At 45.1% G+C, this 19,538-nt stretch overlaps 1 protein-coding gene across 3 annotated transcripts in view; it reads left to right on the forward strand.

Annotated features, from left to right (window-relative positions):
- TRAPPC8 (trafficking protein particle complex 8) overlaps positions 1 to 19,538 on the forward strand; it is a 392,175-nt gene that overhangs the window by 118,919 nt on the left and 253,718 nt on the right. For all 3 annotated transcript variants that reach the window (XM_033933766.1, XM_033933767.1, XM_033933769.1), the window contains one exon: positions 10,844 to 11,100. In XM_033933766.1, coding sequence (XP_033789657.1) covers positions 10,844 to 11,100 — 257 coding nt within the window. The remainder of the gene's footprint in view (positions 1 to 10,843; positions 11,101 to 19,538) is intronic.

A 19,538-nucleotide genomic window follows, 5' to 3' on the forward strand; every position in this document is an offset into this window, starting at 1 on the left:
GAATCATAAAAATTCAGCAGTGCGACTGATTTTCGGCATAAAAAAACTACAAGATGGTCAGACTATGTATTAGAAATACAATATGTTATGCAAGTCCAAGATCCTGTATCTTAGAAAAAAAGAAGCTTGTCATTTGGACGCTGTGGGTTTTCCCACTTGAAAATTCAGTTCACCCAGAATAAGAAGATTCATAAGAATATTAAGAGTTTCCATACTGGGACAGATTGAAGGTACATCAAACTTAGTATCCTGGTTCCACCAGTAGCCAATCCATGTTACGTGTAACTGGCAAGATCCCCAAAAAGAAACAGATTTTATGAAAATTATCCAAACCTTTTTTAAACGTTAAGCCAACTGCTTTCAGCCACATTTTCTGGCAACGAATTCCAGAGTTTAATTAAGTTGTGTGAAGAAATATTTTGTCTAGTTTGTTTTAAATCTACTACTTAGTAGTTTCATTGCATGCCACCTAGTCCTAGTATTTTTGGAAAGAGTAAACAAGTGATTCACATCTACCCATTCCAGTTCACTAACTATTTTATAGACTTCTATCATATTTCCCCTGATTCGTCTCTTCTCCAAGCTGAAGAGCCATAGCTGCTTTTGCCTTTCTGTATAAGGATGTTGTCTCATCCCCTTTTTCATTTCTGTCACACTTCTCTGTACCTTTTCTAACTCTGCTATGTTTTTTTGAGATGTGACCAGAATTGCACCCAGTATTTGACGAGCTATTGCACCATTGAGTGATACAAAGACATTATTATAATCTCATTTTTGTTTTCCGTTCTTTTTTCAGGTAATTCCTAACATTCTATTTTTTTTCTTAGTTGCCACTGCACAGAGGATTTCAACATATCATCAATAATGACACCTAGATCCTTTTCATGAGCGGTGACTCCTAATGTGGAACCATGCATCACGTAATTATAGTTCGGGTTCCTCCTTCCCACATGCATCACTTTGCACTTGCTCACATTAAATGTCATCTGCTATTTTGATGCCCAGTCTTATAAGGTCCTCTTACAATGTTTCACAATTCTCTTGTGATTTACCAACTTTGTGTCCTCAGAAAATTGAATTACCTCACTTGTTATTCCCATCTCTAGATCATTGATAAATATGTTAAAAAGCAGTGGTCCTAGCATGGACCCTACTCTGTTTTGTAATTTGTAGTAACAGTTCTTAATCCACAATAAGACATTACCGCCTATCCCATGATATTCTGATTTTCTCAGGAGTTGTTCAAGAGGTACTTTTGTCAAATGCCTTTTGAAAATTCAGATACACAGTATCAACGGCTCACTTTTATCTACATATTTATTCATCCCTTCAAAGAAATGTAGTAGGTTGGTTAGGTAAGGTTTACTTCGTAAATTCATGTTTTCTTTTTCTTATTAATAAATACTTATGTATATGCTCAGTAATTTAGTTTTTTATAATAGTCTGTATTATTTTGCCCAGCACCCAGGCTCATTGGTCTGTAATTTACCAGATCATCTCTGGATCCCTTTTTAAAAATTGCCTTTACATTGGCCACCCTGCTATCTTCCGGTACCATGTTGGATTTTAAAGATAAATTACTAATTACTAACAATAGCTCTGCGAGTTCATTTTTCAATTTCATCAGTACTCTGGAATGCATACCATCTTGTGCATATGATTTGGTTGTCTTCAGTTTGTTATATTGTCTCATATTGTTTAGGTTTACATTGAATACCATTTTTGGCACTGGTATCTCTTCCACATCTTTCTCGGTGAAGATCGAAGCAAAGAGTTCATTTAATCTTTACATTATAGAGACTCTCAATAGTCAGGAAATAATAATAATAATAACTTTATTCTTATATACCGCCAACAATCTTGCGACTTCTAGGCGGTTTACAGCAAAGAATATTGCAATGTACATCTGATAGTAACAGCATTAATGATAATAACAACAGTTATGTATTGTAGGGTCGTGAAGTACCTTGCGGTTTGCACAAGGTTGGAAGTTAGTGATTGGGGTTATCAGTTTACAAGAACAGATTTGGGGAGTGATTACGAGGGGGGTTATTGTCCTTGTTCGTTGCCTAGGTATTTTGTGAACAGGTATGTTTTCAGGTGTTTCCTGAATTCTCCATAGTTGTTTGTGTGTGTAATTAGTTTATCTAAGTCTTTGCCCCATAAGGCTGCTTGATAGGATAGAAGTTGTTGATGGTATCTCTTATATTTGCATCCTCTGGCTGGTGGGGAGACGAATTTCAGGTGTAATCTTCTCTCATGTCTGTTGGTTGGGTATGAGAAGGTGGAAAATATATCAAGAGAGTATAGAGAGGAGCAGGCAATGCCAGTGTCTTTACCAACAACTCAGGATGAGAGAGAATGAGCTTGTAGTTCACATGAAGACTGAGTGTCAGTTGCTAGAAATGCCATGCCTCCACTCCAGTGAGAGTTCCTACAGGTAGAAAACAGTGAATAGTGAGGGGGTAAGCACTGTGCAAGCAAAGGTTCTTCACCCCCTAAGGAGCCAGTTTTTCATCTTTCAAGGAACCTGAGACTGAGAGGCTGATATAAGATCATGAATCATAGTAGTTTTATGTCATAAGGAGCAGCAGTTTTTACTCGTGAAAAGGAGCACAAAGACTTGGCAGCCTGAAACTTTGATATAAATGAATAGTATGATGAAAAAGGAGAATGAAATAGCAGTTGACAAGTTATCTCACCTGGGGAGATGTTTTAGCACAAAGAGGGGCCTTTGGTCAATGACCCCAGTGGACTGAGAGAGGACAGCTGGTTAGAGAAGACATGGCAGAAAATGGTAAAACAAAGGAGGACTTATAACAGGAACCCTCCCCCCCAAGTAACTGAACAATTTGCTGGCCAACCCAGGTCCCAAATACCTAGCTAAATCCCAAGTAGTAATATAGATTCTTTATTGCTTATCTTAGGAATAAGCAGTGGATTTCCACAAACCATCTCAATAATGGCCTATGAACTTCTCTTTTAGGAAATTATCCAAACCTTTTTTTAAACCCTGCTAGGCTAACTGATTTCACTACATTCTCTGGGAACAAATTCTAGAGCTGAATTACACGCTGTGTGAAAAATTATTTTCTCGAGTTTGTTTTAAATCTACTATTTAGTACCTTCATCGCATGCCCCCTAGTCTTAGTATTTTGAAAAGAGTAAACAAGCGATTCACATCAACCCTTTCTACTTCACTCATTATTTTATAGACCTCTGTCGTATCACCCCTGAGCTGTCTTTTCTCCAAGCTGAAGAGCCCTAGCCGCTATAGCTTTTCTTCTTAGGGAAGTTGTCCTATTCCTTTTATCATGTTCGTTGTCCTTCTCTGTACCTTTTCTGATTCTGCTATGGCGACCAGAATTGCACATAGTATTCAAGGTGTGGCCGTACCATAGACCAATACAAGGGCATTATAACATTTTCATTTTTGTTTTCCATTCCTTTCCTGATAATTCCTAACATTCTTTTTGCTTTCTTAGCTGCTGCAGCAGCAAATTGAGTTGAGGGTTTCAATGTATCCTCAGTGATAGCACCTAGATCCTTTTCCTGGGCAGCAACTCCACCAGTGGAACCCTGCATCACGTAGCTATAGTTTGGGTTTACATAAAACAGGGATACCTCAAACTAGTAAATGTCTAAAGAACCTATTAGAATCAGGACTTTATTTATGGACAATTGCCTGAAATGCAGTTCTGTCACTTCTTTTCAGAGTCAAGAGCAGCAGAGAGGTCTCCTTCCCTTCTAGGTAGCATACAGTATGTGGAAGAGGAGGGAAGGGGGTAAGTAGGGGGTAAATCTGGAGCAGAGTAGAGAAGTAGACTACTCCTTAATCTAATCCCACTCCTCCATTGTTGCTTTAGCACCTGGCCCACTTATCTGCTGGCCCACTTGCTCCCTGGCTCCACAATTCCATTTTTTGAGTGCAATAGGCGAGACATTCTAGACAGTAGGGTTATTTCCCTTTAGCCGCATGCTGCAGAAGGAATCCACTCCAGATTTTTCACTCTGCCTCTATAGACTGCAGATGTTTGTCTGCTCTCGCCATTTGATTATTTTTAATCCAATGCTTGTTTCCTTTTCAGATATTTTAATTCTTGGAGCGATTTTGAAGCTCTGCCTGCTTGAAAATTCACAGACTTCAGTCTGTAGCTGACAGGACGAACCCACTGGGCACCTGTTAGCTAGCCTGCATAGTTTTCTCCAGAGTTCATGGCCGTCCCTGATGTGGTCTTACCTACTGTTAATCAGGGGTCGAGCGCAAGCTGTTAAGCGCCCTTAGGAAGCTCGGTGGTGTCTTGCAGAGTGCCAGCTGCATCGTCGCATCTCAACCCATACCATTGCACATCTGTTAGTCCGCAGGGTGAAGGTGTAGTCAGACATTGGAGTCTGACTGGCAGCTTTCCTGAACCATTCCTAGCATTGTGGCAGTGAATTTCTCACCCAGCTTCTGTGAGAGAGCTGAATGTGGGCTGCAGCACTGATCCTATTAGGTCACTGTGAGTACACAGGCTGATACTCTGTGAGAGACATTGGGGGGGGGGGCAGGTTGGAAAAATAGGGCTTTGAATGTTTTTGAATGTTCCCCTGCGTTCCGCTACACATTGCCTTCTGGATCGTGGTGATGTCAGATGCCAGCCTACGGGGCTGGGGAGCACATTGCAATCATTGTCCTGTTTAGGGGTGTTGGTCACCCTCTCAGTGAAATTGGTCAATCAATCGGTTGGAGCTCAGAGCCATTCGACTAGCTCTGACGAGATTACAGAAGACACTAGAAGGCCAAGCGATCAGTATCTTCTCTGACATTACGACAGCAGTAGCCTATGTCAATTTCCAGGGAGGATCCAAGAGCACTCCTCTAGCTCAGGAAGCCTGTCTTTTTCTTTGGGCAGAGCGTCATGTCCTATCTCCGACGGCAGCGTATGTGGCGAAAGTAGACAATGTTCAAGTGGACTTCTAAGCAGATAGACTCTGGATCCAGGTGAGTGGGTCCTGTCCCCAGAGGCGTTCCAACCTAATGGCCATGGCAAGAAACAAAAAAGCAGATCGCTTCTTCAGTCAGAGATCCGAGCCCGGAAGCGAGGGGCTTGATGCTCTGGTGGAATTGTGGCCTCCGGAGATTCTCTAAATTGGCCTCACAAACCATGGTACGCAGAACTGATGTGGCTGCGCAAAGGTCACAGCATTCGGCTGAGTGCCCATGCGGACTTTCTCACACAGGGTCCGGTATCCATGGTGGACCGGGTCACTTTGCTCTTAGGGCATGGTTCTTCAGTGCGCAGCCTTAGAGCATGAGGGATGTTCTGCCCTGGTTGTTAATACTCTTCTGAAATCTAAGAGATCATACGGTGTCACCTTATGCTAATGCTTGGAAGACCTTCTAACATTGGTGTGCCCTAGACCAGATGGACCCTTATTCAGTTCCAATTTCGCTAATTCTCACCTTCAGGCAGGTTTGGATAAAAGCCTTACTGTGGCTTCTCTTCTGGTCCAAGTGGTTGAGCTCTCCTGTTTTAAGTTCAAGTTCAATTTATTTAATATACCGCACATATAAAACCAGAAAGCAAATCTAAGCAGTTTAAAATTTAAAAACAAAACCCAAATTAAATTGGGGAAGAACAGAAAAGACAAAACGTAAAGGAAAACAATTGAAAACATGGGGATAAAGGGAATCATGGGGATTGCAATAAAAAAGGTTGGAGGAAGGGATATGGTAAATTTAAATCTGCCCACACAGAAAAAAAAAGTAGCCATCAGGAGGAAGTAAGTTAAGAGCTAAAGGCTATGCCTTTAATTGTGCCTTGAAGGTTACAAATGATTTCTCTGAACGAAGGTAAAAAGGCAAAGAATTCCAGAGAGTAGGAGCCATAACACAGAATGAAGAATTCCTATGGAAATCCAGAAAAAGTTGTTTAAATGTGGGAATGACTAATAACTGCTGTTGTGAGGAGCGTAAGGTTCTTTGAGGTGAATATGAGACCAGAAGATTATATAAAAACGAGGGAAGACTACTGGAGAGAATCTGGTGGGAAAGGATATTATATTTAAAGGAGATGCGATATGACACCGGAAGCACGTGCTCTGATCTTAGAAGCGGTGCAATTTGATCAAACTTGGTAATCTCACTGCAGTATTCTGGACTAATTGTAGACGATGTAATTGATATTTCGGGAGTCCAATGAGAACAGAATTGCAATAATCCAAGTTTGCTCAAAACAAGGGAGTGTATTAGAATATGGAGTGAACTATGTTGAAGAAATGAATGAATAGATGTCACTAGATTCTTGAAGGGTGTTCGATTGCAAACACCCTTTCCCTTCCTGGGACCTTAACTGAGTATTGTCTAGCCTTACTAAGGTTCCTTTTGAGCCCCTTCGAGATGCTACCCTCTTGGCCGGTTTTTATTTATTTATTCAATTTTATATACTGTTCTCCCAGGGGAGCTCAGAACAGTTTACATGAATTTAGGTACACAAGCATTTTTCCCTGTCTGTCCTGGCGGGCTCACAATCTATCTAATGTGTCTGGAGCAATGGGGGGATTAAGTGACTTGCCCAGGGTCACAATGAGCAGCATGGGTTTGAACCCATAACCTCAGGGTGCTGAGGTTGTAGCTTTAACCACTACACCTTTTCTGGTTGCCTATACATTGGCATGTTGTGTGTCAGAACTGCAGGCTTTGTCTTGCAGGAATCCTTTCCTCCGTATTTCGGAGATGGGAGTTTCCCTTCAGACAGTTCCTTCCTTCTTGCCAAAAGTGGTTTCGTCTTTCCATGTCAATCAGGAAGTGTATTTGCCTACCTTTCACCTGACAGGTTCCAAGTCACAGGACTGCCTGTTACAGAAACTAGATGCGCACAGGAGTTCTTCTGTGTTATTTGGAGGTCATCAATGAGTTTTGCGTCTCTGACCATTTGTTTGTGCTGACTCGTTTGGTTTCCGGATGGATCTGTATGGCCATTTTGTCAGCTTACGTTCTTGTTGGGAAACATCTCCTGTTTTCGTAAAAGCGCATTCTACCAGAAGTGTGGCCTCTTTGTGGGCTGAAGCCAGAACTGTCTCCCCTGAGGAGATTTGCAGAGCAGCAACATGATCTTCTCTTCACAAGTTTGCCAAGTTCTATCGAGTAGAAGTGGCGGCAAGATGGGATGGTGCCTTTGGATCCTCAGTCTTATGGTTCGGCACAACAGGCCACCCTAATTTTTTTGGGGACTGCTTTTGTACGTCCCTACTGTCTAGAATGTCTCACCTATTGCACTGGAAAAGGAGATTATGTACTTACCCTGGTATGCTCTTTTCCAGTAGATAGGTGAGACATTGTAGACTCCCTCCCTGTCCTTCCTGCACCTGCTTACAGTTTTCTGTCTGTTTATGCTTCTCCAACCTGTTTTTGGATGTCTGTCGGTCCTTGAGGGCTGGGAAGAATTTGTATATATGTTTCAATTTATTGAGGGGTAGTTCTGAGTTCTTTTGAAGCCTGTGTTGGCATTTAACTTTAATGTTGAGTGAATTCTTGAGCAGAACAGTTGGTTTGAGCCTGTTGCTACAGGTGCCTCTACTTCACATATATTGGGTGGCTCTATGTGCTTGGGCACTAACTATAGATGGAGCTAAACAGCCCAGTGAAGTATTATAGAGGCAGAGTGAAAAAACCTTAAGTGGATTCCTTCTGCAGCATGCGGCTAAAGGAAAATAACCCTATCATCTAGAATATCTCACCTATCTACTAGAAAAGAGCCTACCGGGATAAGTACATAATTTCCTTTTTTTTTGTTGTTTACAGATTAAGACCTGATTAGATAAAGCAGCTTTCTTTGTTCACTGTTATCATATGAATCTGAAATTCCCAGAATAGGAATATTAGAATCCTAGTTAAGTTTTTTACCTGTTGTTTAGTATTCTATCTCAGGTCATTTTGGATAATACATATTTATTTTAAAAACTTCTTATCCGCCTATTCCTAGGCGGTTTACAAGATACAGTCATAAAATGCAGGCACATACAATAATTTTGTACAAACACACAAAGACATCAGTTTCTTCGGAAAACAATTATCTGACATTGCCATTTAAATGCCTCCATGAAAATCCAAGAAGGCTCCTTAATGGTCCAGTTAGATTGTTCCATAAGGTCACTCCTGCTAAAGAGAAAGTACCGTATTTTCACGTAGATAACGCGCACCCGTGTAAAACGTGCACACGGGTATAGCACGCGAAAAACACAAATTTATGTACAGAAATTTTTATATACCGCGCACACCCGTATACCGCGCATGCTGCCCGACTCTCCTTTCACCCGCCCCGACTCTCCTCTGGCCACCCCGACTCTCCTTTCGCCCGCCCCGACTCTCCTCTCCCCCTTGAAGTCCTGTCCCCACCCTGAAAGCCTGATGCCCCCCCCCGACGTCCGATTCCCCCCCCCCCGCAGGACCGCTCGCACCCCCACCCCGAAGGACCGCTCGCACGCACCCCCACCCCGAAGGACCGCTCGCACCCCACAGCCTCTCGACCCCCCATCATGTAGAAGCTCCTACCGGTGTCCTACTGCTTCCTCTTGGCAGTCTCGACTCCCCGACACGATCGGGGCAAGAGGGAACTCAAGCCCTCTTGCCCCAGCCAACCGCGGCACCCCCGACAGGATCGGGGCAAGAGGGAGCTAAAGCCCTCTTGCTCCCCCGACTCCCCGACACGATCGGGGCAAAAGGGAGCCCAAGCCCTCTTGCCCCGCCGACTCCCCAACTCCCCGACAATATCGGGCCAGGAAGGAGCCCAAGTCCTCCTGGCCCTGGCGACCCCCCCCCCTAGTTGTTTGGGCCAGGAGGGAGCCCAAACCCTCCTGGCCACGGCGACCCCCTACCCCCAGCCCGCACTACATTACGGGCAGGAGGGATCCCAGGCTCTCCTGCCCTCGACGCAAACCCCCTCCCCCCAACGACCGCCCCCCCCCAAGAACCTCCGACCGCCCCCCCAGCCGACCCGCGACCCCCCTGGCCGACCCCCACGACACCCCCACCCCCTTCCCCGTACCTTTGTGTAGTTGGCCGGACAGACGGGAGCCAAACCCGCCTGTCCGGCTGGCAGCCAACGACGGAATGAGGCCGGATTGGCCCATCCGTCCCAAAGCTCCGCCTATTGGTGGGGCCTAAGGCGCCTGGGCCAATCAGAATAGGCCCGGGAGTCTTAGGTCCCTCCTGGGGGCGGGGCCTTGGGCACATGGTCGGGTTGGGCCCATGTGCCTCAGGCCCCGCCCCCAGGTGGGACCTAAGGCTCCCGGGCCTATTCTGATTGGCCCAGGCGCCTTAGGCCCCACCAGTAGGCGGAGCTTTGGGACGGATGGGCCAATCCGGCCTCATTCCGTCGTTGGCTGCCTGCCGGACAGGCGAGTTTGACTCCCGTCTGTCCGGCCAACTACACAAAGGTACGGGGAAGGGGGGCGGGGGTGTCGTGGGGGTCGGCCAGGGGGTCGCGGGTCGGCTGGAGGGGCGGTCGGAGGTTCTTGGGGGGGCGGTCGTTGGGGGGAGGGGGGTTTGCATCAAGGGCAGGAGGGGCTGGGATCCCTCCTGCCCGTAATGTAGTGCGGGGTGGGATAGGGGGTCGCCGTGGCCAGGAGGTTTGGGCTCCCTCCTGGCCCGAACAACTAGCGGGGAGGGGGGGTCGCCAGGGCCAGGAGGACTTGGGCTCCCTCCTGGCCCGATATTGTTGGGGAGTCGGCGGGGCAAGAGGGCTTGGGCTCCCTTTTGCCCCGATCGTGTCGGGGAGTCGGGGGGGCAAGGGAGCTTGCCCCGATCATGTCGGGGTGCCGCGGTTGGCTGGGGCAAGAGGGCTTGAGCTCCCTCTTACCCTGATCGTGTCGGGGGTGCCGCGGTTAACTGGGGCAAGAGGGCTTGAGCTCCTTCTTGCCCCGATCGTGTCGGGTGTCGGGACCGCCAAGAAGAAGCAGCAGGATACCGGTAGGAGCTTCTACATGATGGGGGGGGGGTCGGGAGGCTGTGGGGGTGCGAGCGGTCCTTCAGGGTGCGGGTGGGAGTGCGTGCGAGCGGTCCTTCGGGGTGGGGGTGCGAGCGATCCTGCGGGGGGGGGGGTGAATCGGACGTCGTGGGGGAACTATGTAAAAAAAATTTTGTACAACGCGCTCACGCGTATAACGTGCAAGGGTATGCGCGGTACGTAAAAACCACCTATAATGCGCGTGTTGTATGCGAGAAAATACAGTAGATGTATTTCTGATGGAAGTTATTGAAGATGATTCTTTGGAAAACTGCCCTCTGTCAGAAAATTCATTTTGATAATTGGGTAAAAACTGTGCTGCTAAAACAAAATGCCTAAAAATCCAGATATATCATACTATACAATATATATACCCACACAGGGATCACAGGGATATGGAAAATATATCAGACAAAGGTTATTAAAACTTCGATTGCTTTAATTGTGTCCCATAAGCATTTGATAGTTTTAATAAAAACAAAAGAGAATGTAATCTAAGGCTCTTTAAGCTTTTTTTTTCTCTCTCTCTTGCTCACAGATTCAGATTAAATATAGATTAAAGATTTAGATTAAATCTAAATAGAATTTGGCCATCCCAAAAACTGATATGCAATTCAACCCTAGTACATAAGTTTCTCTTGGCTAGTACTTTCCAGAACTGAGGCAAGATTGCACCTAATGTGCAAAGAATTTTGACTACTGTAAATGTTGGTAAATATCAACAAGTCTTTATTAAAACTGTGTTTAAGATTTGATTAGACATGAAAAGAGATTGGTACAGCCATGGGTTAGATTTCATTTAGCAATTTTTAAACCATTTGTGTTTTCCTTAAATATTTTTATGTATTTGGCAGATGTTTTTTCGAATAACTTCAAAACTCACCCGTCTCAATTGGACCATCTCAATGACCCCGGTGGCAATTTTGAATGCACAGACTGTGTAAATCAATTAGATTTGGTGAATGAAACCAAGAAATCAATTTCTGGGACACCTCATGGTGCATGTTTGACCCTCACCGATCACGATCGCATTAGACAGTTTATACAGGAGTTTACATTTCGAGGGCTCATACCACATGTAGAAAAAACAATACGACAGCTGAATGATCAGGTATGTATTCTAAATGCAGGATATATTTTCATAACAATAATGACAAGATATAAATGTGGCAGCATCTTGTTTATTAGTAGCAATGAAAATGTCTGCTTTTGTTGGTTTATAGACTGCCTTCCGTGGACAAATTCAGCACAAAGTAGTTTACAGCAAAATTAAATAGTAAAAAGTACAATAGGTACAAATTAGGACTTCTGATTTTCAGCTGCAACACTGAGAAAATAAACTTCCTTTTGATATCAGGTTATTCTGTGACCTGACAAGAGGATAACATAGAGGGAGGTGACAGTGATTGATAACTTCTCCACCAAACAGTTTATAAGCTGAGGTTTTTGATTGGCTGGTTGAGGAACAGTTTCTGTATGGTGGTTTGTATGTACTTTATTTTGGGATGAATGACATGTAGGCAGTGTTCCTTGCTCTCAAGAATGCTATGCACATAAAAAAGGTTGTTTGGGGGTAGGGTGGTAGAGAAGGAGCCAAGTTGCAGCATCTAAACCAGTGATTCCCAAACCTAAACTGTTTCTTCGTGCACTGAAATACTAGGGTTGTCCAGAAAATTTAAAGTTGGAAAAACTGTGCAAATTCCCATGAATTTGATTGTGCTTGGTCAGAAAATAATTTTTAAATGTTTTAAAGCCCATCCTGGGGTCCCTCAAAGCCACTGATTACATGATGCTCCATTTTTCTTAAAATTTGCTATTTCTTTTGCTTAATGGAGCAAATTTCTTGGTAGTGTAACTATAACTTTTATGTTTTCACACTCAGCAGTGATATATTGATAAAAAGACATTTCTAATGCAATGTGTCTAGTTTTCTTGAACCTTAGGGTTTTGCATCTGAACCTGCAAATTGCTTGCAGAAAACTGTCAATCATCTTTTCAACTCCACCTCCTTCCCTGGGAGCTGCTCATGCCCCCTCAATTTATTTTCTGCAAGTAAGTTGCTAAGAAGTGTTTTTGGTTTGCTCTATGGTTTTATTATTTTTAGGTATTTTTCTTAAGTGTTGGATTGGTGGTTCAGTGCCTAGAGGTTCCCACTTGTTGGGACCTCTGCTTAGAAGAATATGCAAACTTGGTTTGCGGAAGTCTGCTACCAACAGGATCAGACCCCCCTTCCCCCCAGGAACACCTAGCAAGCCAGCCTGCTTCTATTTTTTGAAGCATAGAGGCCGTCTCCTCCTTAGCTGCTCACATCCCTGATTTATTCAGGAGCTTGACTTAGGCTTTTTTGGCTCCTTTTTGGTCCTCCCCCCCCCTTTGTGTCAAGGTTTTCCGGTGGTTGAGGTTCAGTCCGACCTCGGTCCAACTGGCAGCTGAAAGACCAGGTTTGTCCTTTGAATCTGTGAGTCAGAGTTCTTCTCAATTGTTCCAGTTGAATTCTGTGCTTAAGCAGGCAGGCACCACATGGCAGAGTGAGTAAGGCTTTTATAGCCTATGGGGAAAATCAGAAGGGTCTTCAAAAGTCAAATTTGAAGGTTTTTCTGCACCCAGAGCCTAGGTTTCCACACTCTAATATCCTTTCCCTATATTTTTTGTCTAGGTAAATATCCACAAGCCGTTTTTGGCACGATTTTTCTGGCGGCCATATTGGATTTTAAATGATCTTTTTTTCTAAAACTTCCATCTGCCCTCAAAATGCTTCGATTTTGCTGAAAATCAACAGGAATGGGCCCCTCAGACTTTTCTACCCCTATATCATGCCAGGTTTGCACTGGATAGCTTGCCGAAGAGTGTCCATATCCTGTATGCGGCGGACCAATGGGAGAGGGGTGAAAGCCTTGGGCTCAGCTTCCTCTAAGTCTGTCAGGGCTGGGGATCCACAGTACAAGGCTTCACTCTTTATGAGCCTCATGTGGAATGCCTGTTTGAATTGCCAAGGGTCCTCAGCATCTGCTTGCAGTGCACCAGAGGCAGTGACAGGGGAACTCCCCTTGGCATGCACCCCAGCCAGACGAGGACACAGGCTTTCAACAGAAGGTTCAGTCTCACATGAACTGGAAGGATGGAAAGTCCAATTCCATATTACTGTTGTCCCAGGATGTACTTTCTCTGGCAGAGAATGGTTTTCTGCATGAGAGTAGTGGTTGAGAAGTGGTAGTTGCCCTGGACCAGTGGGCAGACCTTACGGTGCGCTGACTTTTCAAAAGTCTCTGCGCTCTTGGGCATTATTCCACCTTGCTAAGAGAATTGAAATTGGAAGTTCCTCCAGCTCTCTTGTCTCAGTACTCAGGTATGAGCAGCTCTGTTGCTCTGACCGCATGCTTTACCTCCCATCTGGACATCACAAAGCTGGTCTTCAACCACCGAGGGTCTCTAAAGAGGTCCATGTGGGTTTGCTAAGGCTATGGCCAAACTTTACCCAATGGTTCCAGATTTCCAGCAGCTGCTTGTTCAGCCGCAGGTGGATTTGTTGGTGGTGCAGGTCACTAAGCGCACATCCCTGCCTAGTGAAGGAGATGTGATGTTAAAGGATTCTCAGGACTGTATAGTGGACTTGCTCCTCAAAAGGCAATTTGAGATTAAGGTAGCAACCACAACTTCCTTTGTGTCAGGTGCTTCCCGTACCCGACTATCTCTATCCTCAGACCTGGAGGACAACGAGGATCCCCTCCAAATGCTCCTTTATGGGGTGAATTATATAGTGGACACTGTTACAAGGTGTCTGCCTATTCGATCTCCGCTCGACAGATGTTCTGTATCAGTTGGTGGGCAAGAGATTCTGCCTCTAAAGCCATGCTGAGCAGGATCCCCTTTCAGGGGCAGATGCATTTTTGGCAAGGGTCTGGATGTCCTGATGGCAAGTGTTGTGGACTGTTGCCCCAAGGCATTAGTAGTCATCAGACCCCCGGATGGTTTGGTATCCTGGACAGGGCAATTTTTGAGGCTCTCGAAGATTTCATCCTTACACGGCAGGCCAAGCGATGCAGAGGTCCTTTAAGGGATCATGAGAGATGTCCAGCAGAGGTATTAGTAGTCAACAGACCCCGGATGGTTTGGTGTTCTGGACAGGGCAATTTTTGAGGCTCTCGAAGATTTCATCCTTACATGGCAGGCCAAGCGATGCAGAGTTCCTTTCAGGGATCATGACAGATGTCCAGCAGAGGCAGGAGACAGCAAGCCCTGGTATGTCACTCCTCTCCAGCCTCAAAAAATCACAATGACACCAGAACAGGAACTGAGCCCCCGCCCTTTTCCCCAAATAGGGGCAGGCTGTCAGCTTTTGGTTGTTCTGGGCTTAGATCGTTGGGTCCTAGGAGTTGTTTGGGTCGGTTCCACAATCGAGTTATGCGCACCCCCACTCCGCCTTTTCAGATCGCTTTGTAGATTCTCTGGCCGGCCGATTGGAGAGAGCCCTCGGAGTCTGGGCAGCGGTGAAAAGGCTAGGGTCCTTCATGCCATAGAGCTGGTCAAGGACAAAGAATTGGATTTTGGCAGATATTCCATATATTTCATCATATCAAAGAAAGGCTCAGATGATTGGAGGCCAATTCTAGACCTCAAGTTGGTCAATGCGGCATTAAAAGTGCCACATTTCTGCATGGAGACCGTTCAGTGGTGCCAGGAGAATTCCTTGTCTCCTTCAATTTGATAGGTTTGACTCAACATTCCCATTTTCATGGCCTACAGGAGGTACTTGTGGTTTTATTTGCTGGAGCATTACTTCTATTTCTCGGCACTCTCCTTTAATCCTTGGTGATGGTGATGGTGGCACATACTTCCTTAAAGCTGTATTCAGGTGCAAAAGAGACAAGCACAGGAGAAAGTTCCTTCTCACACAGAAGAAATAAAGAGCACATTGAAGGCGACCTCTGGGTTCTAAAATCTTTTATTTATTCCAATAGAGACTCAGTGCGTCATTTGTTTTGTAAAATGAAATATGGTTAATGATGTTGTTTTGCAATGGATGAATTAGAGTGTGGTGCAATGGTTAGATCTACAGCCTCGCACCCTGCTGCTCCTTGTGACCCTGAGCAAGTCACTTAATGCCCCTTATTGCTCCAGGTACATTATATAGATTGTGAGCTTGCTGGGACAGACAGGGAAAAAGGCTGAGTATCTGAATAAATTCATGTAAACCTTTCTGAGCTCTCTGGGGAGAACGGTATAGAACGGTATAGAAAAATAAATAAATTAAATATTTTGTATGTCTTCTTTGTATATTTTATTATGTGTGTATACTTGTAATCCACCTTGTTGAAGGTGGACTATAAATAATAAAATATAAACTGTTCTATTACGTCCCGTCCAAATTCCATACTCTAGGTCAGGAGTAGGGAACTCCGGTCCTCGAGAGCCGTATTCCAGTCGGGTTTTCAGGATTTCCCCAATGAATATGCATGAGATCTATTTGCATGCACTGCTTTCAATGCATATTCATTAGGGGAATCCTGAAAACCCGACTGGAATATGGCTCTCAAGGACCGGAGTTCCCTACCCCTGCTCTAGGTATTCAGTGCCTTCCCGCAATCCAAGAGTTGCAGAAATCCAAACACTTTTAGAACATAAGAATAGCCTTACTGTGTCAGACCAATGGTCCATTAAGCCCGGTAGCCCGTTCTCACGGTGGCCAATCCAGGTTCCTAGTACCTGGCCAAATCCCAAGGAATAGCAACATTCCATGCTACCGATCCAGGGCAAGCAGTAGCTTCTGCCATGTCTTTCTTTCTCAATAATAGACTACATGGACTTTTCCTCCAGGAAATTGTCCAAACCTTTCTTAAAACCAGCTACGCTATCTGCTCTTGCCACAACCTCTGGCAACATGTTCCATAGCTTAACTATTCTCTGAGTGAAAAAATATTACCTCCTATCTCAAGGAGAGAGACACAGCCCCCTGCAGTTTTTAGTTTCTAAAAGCAATCCATGCAGAAGTCTTCTGATTTGATTTGTTCTGCATCTTTTTCTTATTTTTTTTCTCTTAAAGTTAGTTTTTTTGGTGGTTTTGTGTCATGAGATCCTTTTAGTGGTCCTCTGACGAAGGAAAGGATGCAGTCCCATGGAGCCAGACTGCTGTTTCACAGAGAAACTTCGGTGGACCTGTGGAGCCAGCCTGTTGTGTGCCACTTTTTTCTGACTTAGGGTCCATTCCTCTGGGAGCTTTCTTGCCCGCCCTCTGACCTTGTCAGGGGTTTAAGCACAGACTGTATACTTCTTGTATAAAAGTTCTACAGGGTTTCAGGGCACAGGCTGCATTTCCTACAACCGGTCGTATGGAGAGGCTCCATGGGGGGCGGAAGTTATAGTCGGGGTCAGTCCAACTGGCAATCTGGAGATCTTCAAGTCTGATTAATTTGGAACAGTTCTGAGGCAGAAAATCAATTTCCTCCATTTAGCTGCAGTGTACAGAGCTGGCAGGCAGGCACTTCAGACTATACGTACACCTCCATTATTTTTATCTCCTCCCCTCCTATTTTAATTTAATATGATTTGATTTTTTTTGTTTTATACTGAATATTGTAAACTAGTCTCATTTATGTGTTTCTCTTTTTTCTCCCCCATTTTATTTTCTATGTAAACTGCTTAGTTTATTTAATATACCACAAATAAAAATAAAACTAAGTTGAAATGTGAAAATCAGTCTCCCCGTGGTGATTATTTTACATTATATCATACCAAAACCCATCTTGTTTTAAGCTGAGCACTTTACACACTTTCATCTATTTATTGGCATGTTGTTCCCCTTACAGATCTCCAGCTTCCATTTTTTCTTGTTCTAGTAGATTTGGATAGGTTGGAGTGGGAAGGGAGAGGAGGTAAGGTAAGGCTTAGTCAAAGTTGCAGTCTTGGGTTAAGTTTGCAATGTGACTTTATTTTAGTTTGTCGCAGGACAATTGTCTAAATGAACTAGGCTTAAGTATGTATAGTAAAGTTTGACGGGGTAAGGGGGGGGAGTAAAATGTGTTAAAATCTACAAGACCTTTGCAGACCTTGAATAACATGTTAATTTTAACCATACTTAAATAATTTCTTAAGACTTATTGTTTTTGTGATCTATACTATTTTCTTTAAAAAAAAGATTTGAACTAAAAATTGTAGGAGTAATACAGAGCTCCTTTCTGTGCATGGATGGTGATTGATTTACACACTGATAGGAATGAGGACTTAGAAGAAACCAAACCAAAACAACAACCAAAAAACCCATTACATCTAATAAACACTTGGTAGTCTGGTACCCCCACCCCACGCGACTCAATCCAATCCAACCCCTTTCCTTCCAGCACAGTTTTCTTCATTGACCTCTTTTGAGCCCCTAATGACCCTTTAGCTTAACTTTATCCGATTCTTCCCCTGCCCCTTAAAAAAAATCCTTGACCCAACTCCCTGCCCTGCCATTAAAAAAAAAAATCCTCTATCTAGTAGCACCCTCCAAGATACCCTCCCCTCCCCCAGAGTATACCTTAAGAGGCAGGAGCATTGCCCACTTGTTCCTTTCCCAGTGCCACAGATGATGGCGTCTGACCCCAAGCAGTTCATATCTAACCTATCTATGCCGCCTCGGACCTGGCAGTGGATTTCTCACATAGTAGATGATAGTGCACAGGCTTGAAGCTTATTTGCATTGCTGCAAATTAGCTAATAGTCTCCTTACCATACATGTTAATATGCTGTGCACGGATATCTACCAAGTTAATTTCCACATCATTATTTGTTCATTCATTCATTGTTTTCTATACTGTTCTTCCAGGAGAACTCAGAACGGTTTACATGAATTTATTGTAAAGAAATTTTTATATACCGTGCTCACAGGTATACCGCGCATGCTGCCCCGACTCTCCTCTGGCTGCCCTGACTCTCCTCTGGCTGCCCCGACTCTCCTTTCACCCGCCCCGACTTTCCTTTCGCTGCCCCGACTCTCCGTTCGCTGCCCTGACTCTCCTCTGGCTGCCCCCCCTTGAAGTCCTGTCCCCCCTTGAAGGTCTGCCTGTCCCCCCTTGAAGTCCTGTCCCCATCCTGAAAGCCTGATGCCCCCCCCCCGACGCCCGATTCATCATCCGGAAGGACCGCTCGCACCCCCACTGCTCGCACTCCCACCCCGATGGACCGCTCGCACTCCCACCTGAAGAACCGCTCGCACCCCCACAGCCTCCCCCCCTCCCCCATGGAGAAGCTGTCTACCTTGTTTCCGGATGCCAGTGAGCTCCGCTGCTTCCTCTGCCGGCGGTCCCACCCCTTCTCTGAGCCCTGCGCTACGCTGCTTCCTCTTCCGGTGGTCCCGCCCTTTCTCTGACGAGTGGTGTGATGCTCGTGGAGTGGTCTCTTTTCGCGCTTCCCTGCCTAACATCTTAGAGTTCTTGCAGGTTGGCCTGGATAGGAGACTGGCTTGGTCTTCTCTCTGGGTTCAGCTTGCAGCCTTGTCAGCCTTTCAGGGGTTGTTGAAAGGTCAGCGTTTGACTGCCATTTCTGATGTGATTTGCTTCTTGCAGGCAGCCAAGTTGCTCAAGCTTCCCGTACGACTCTCTGTTCCATCTTGGGATCTGAATCTGGTTCTGTAAGTTCTAGTGCATCCTCCTTTTGAACTGTTGGACGACTGCTCTTTGAAGGACCTTACTCTTACTTCAGCTAGATGTGTTTCTGAGCTGCAAGCTTTCTCTTGTAGGACTCCCTTTTTGGAGTTTTCTAGGGAGCGGGTTGTTTTGAGGCCTGTTCATTCCTTTCTGCGAAAGGTAGTTTTTCCTTTTCATGTCAATCAGGCAGTGGTCCTCCTGGTGTTGGGTAGCCGGGAGGGCTCTTCGAGCAGAGACAGCTGCGCAAGTTGGATGTCAGTCGGGTCCTTTGCTCTTATATGCAGAGGACCCAGGAGATCAGGAAATCAGATCATCTCTTTGTCTTTCTAGCGGGCCTCGTAAGGGGGATGGCGCTACTATTGCGCACTGGAATTCAAGTACTCATGTATTTTTCCTTGTCTGTTCCATTGGGCTCACAATCTATCTAATGTACTTGGGGCAATGGGGAATTAAATGACTTGCCCAGAGTCACAAGGAGCAGCATGGGTTTGAACCCACCACTGCAGGGTGCTGAGGATGTAGCTTTTAAACCACTGCACCACATTATCTCCCCTGTAATGCTCATAATGAGTGCTTGGACCACTCATTAACCACAAGCTTCTGCCCATGATAGTCTTCAGCACTAGCCCTTTATATTGTCAACTTGTAGGTGAATGTAATTTGCCTTGAACTACTACCAAAAAAGTATGAGCTAAATCCAGAATCCCTTCCTTCTGAAATGATGGCCAGCCTTTCAGATGACCTTGCATGTGTGAATTGTCTGGAATTTTTTGTTAAGAGATGAGACACTAGAATCCAGGGGTGTCCAACCTGCGGCCCAGTGAAGTATTTTGTGCGGCCCCGGTCGAGGGCAATGCAGTGTTTTCCTCTGCTGCTCCTATTTGTTTACCGTCTTGCTGGCTCCATCCTCTGTTTTGCTCCAGCATTT

Source organism: Geotrypetes seraphini, chromosome 2, assembly GCF_902459505.1.
Source record: "Geotrypetes seraphini chromosome 2, aGeoSer1.1, whole genome shotgun sequence".
Classification (NCBI taxonomy): Eukaryota; Metazoa; Chordata; class Amphibia; order Gymnophiona; family Dermophiidae; genus Geotrypetes; species Geotrypetes seraphini.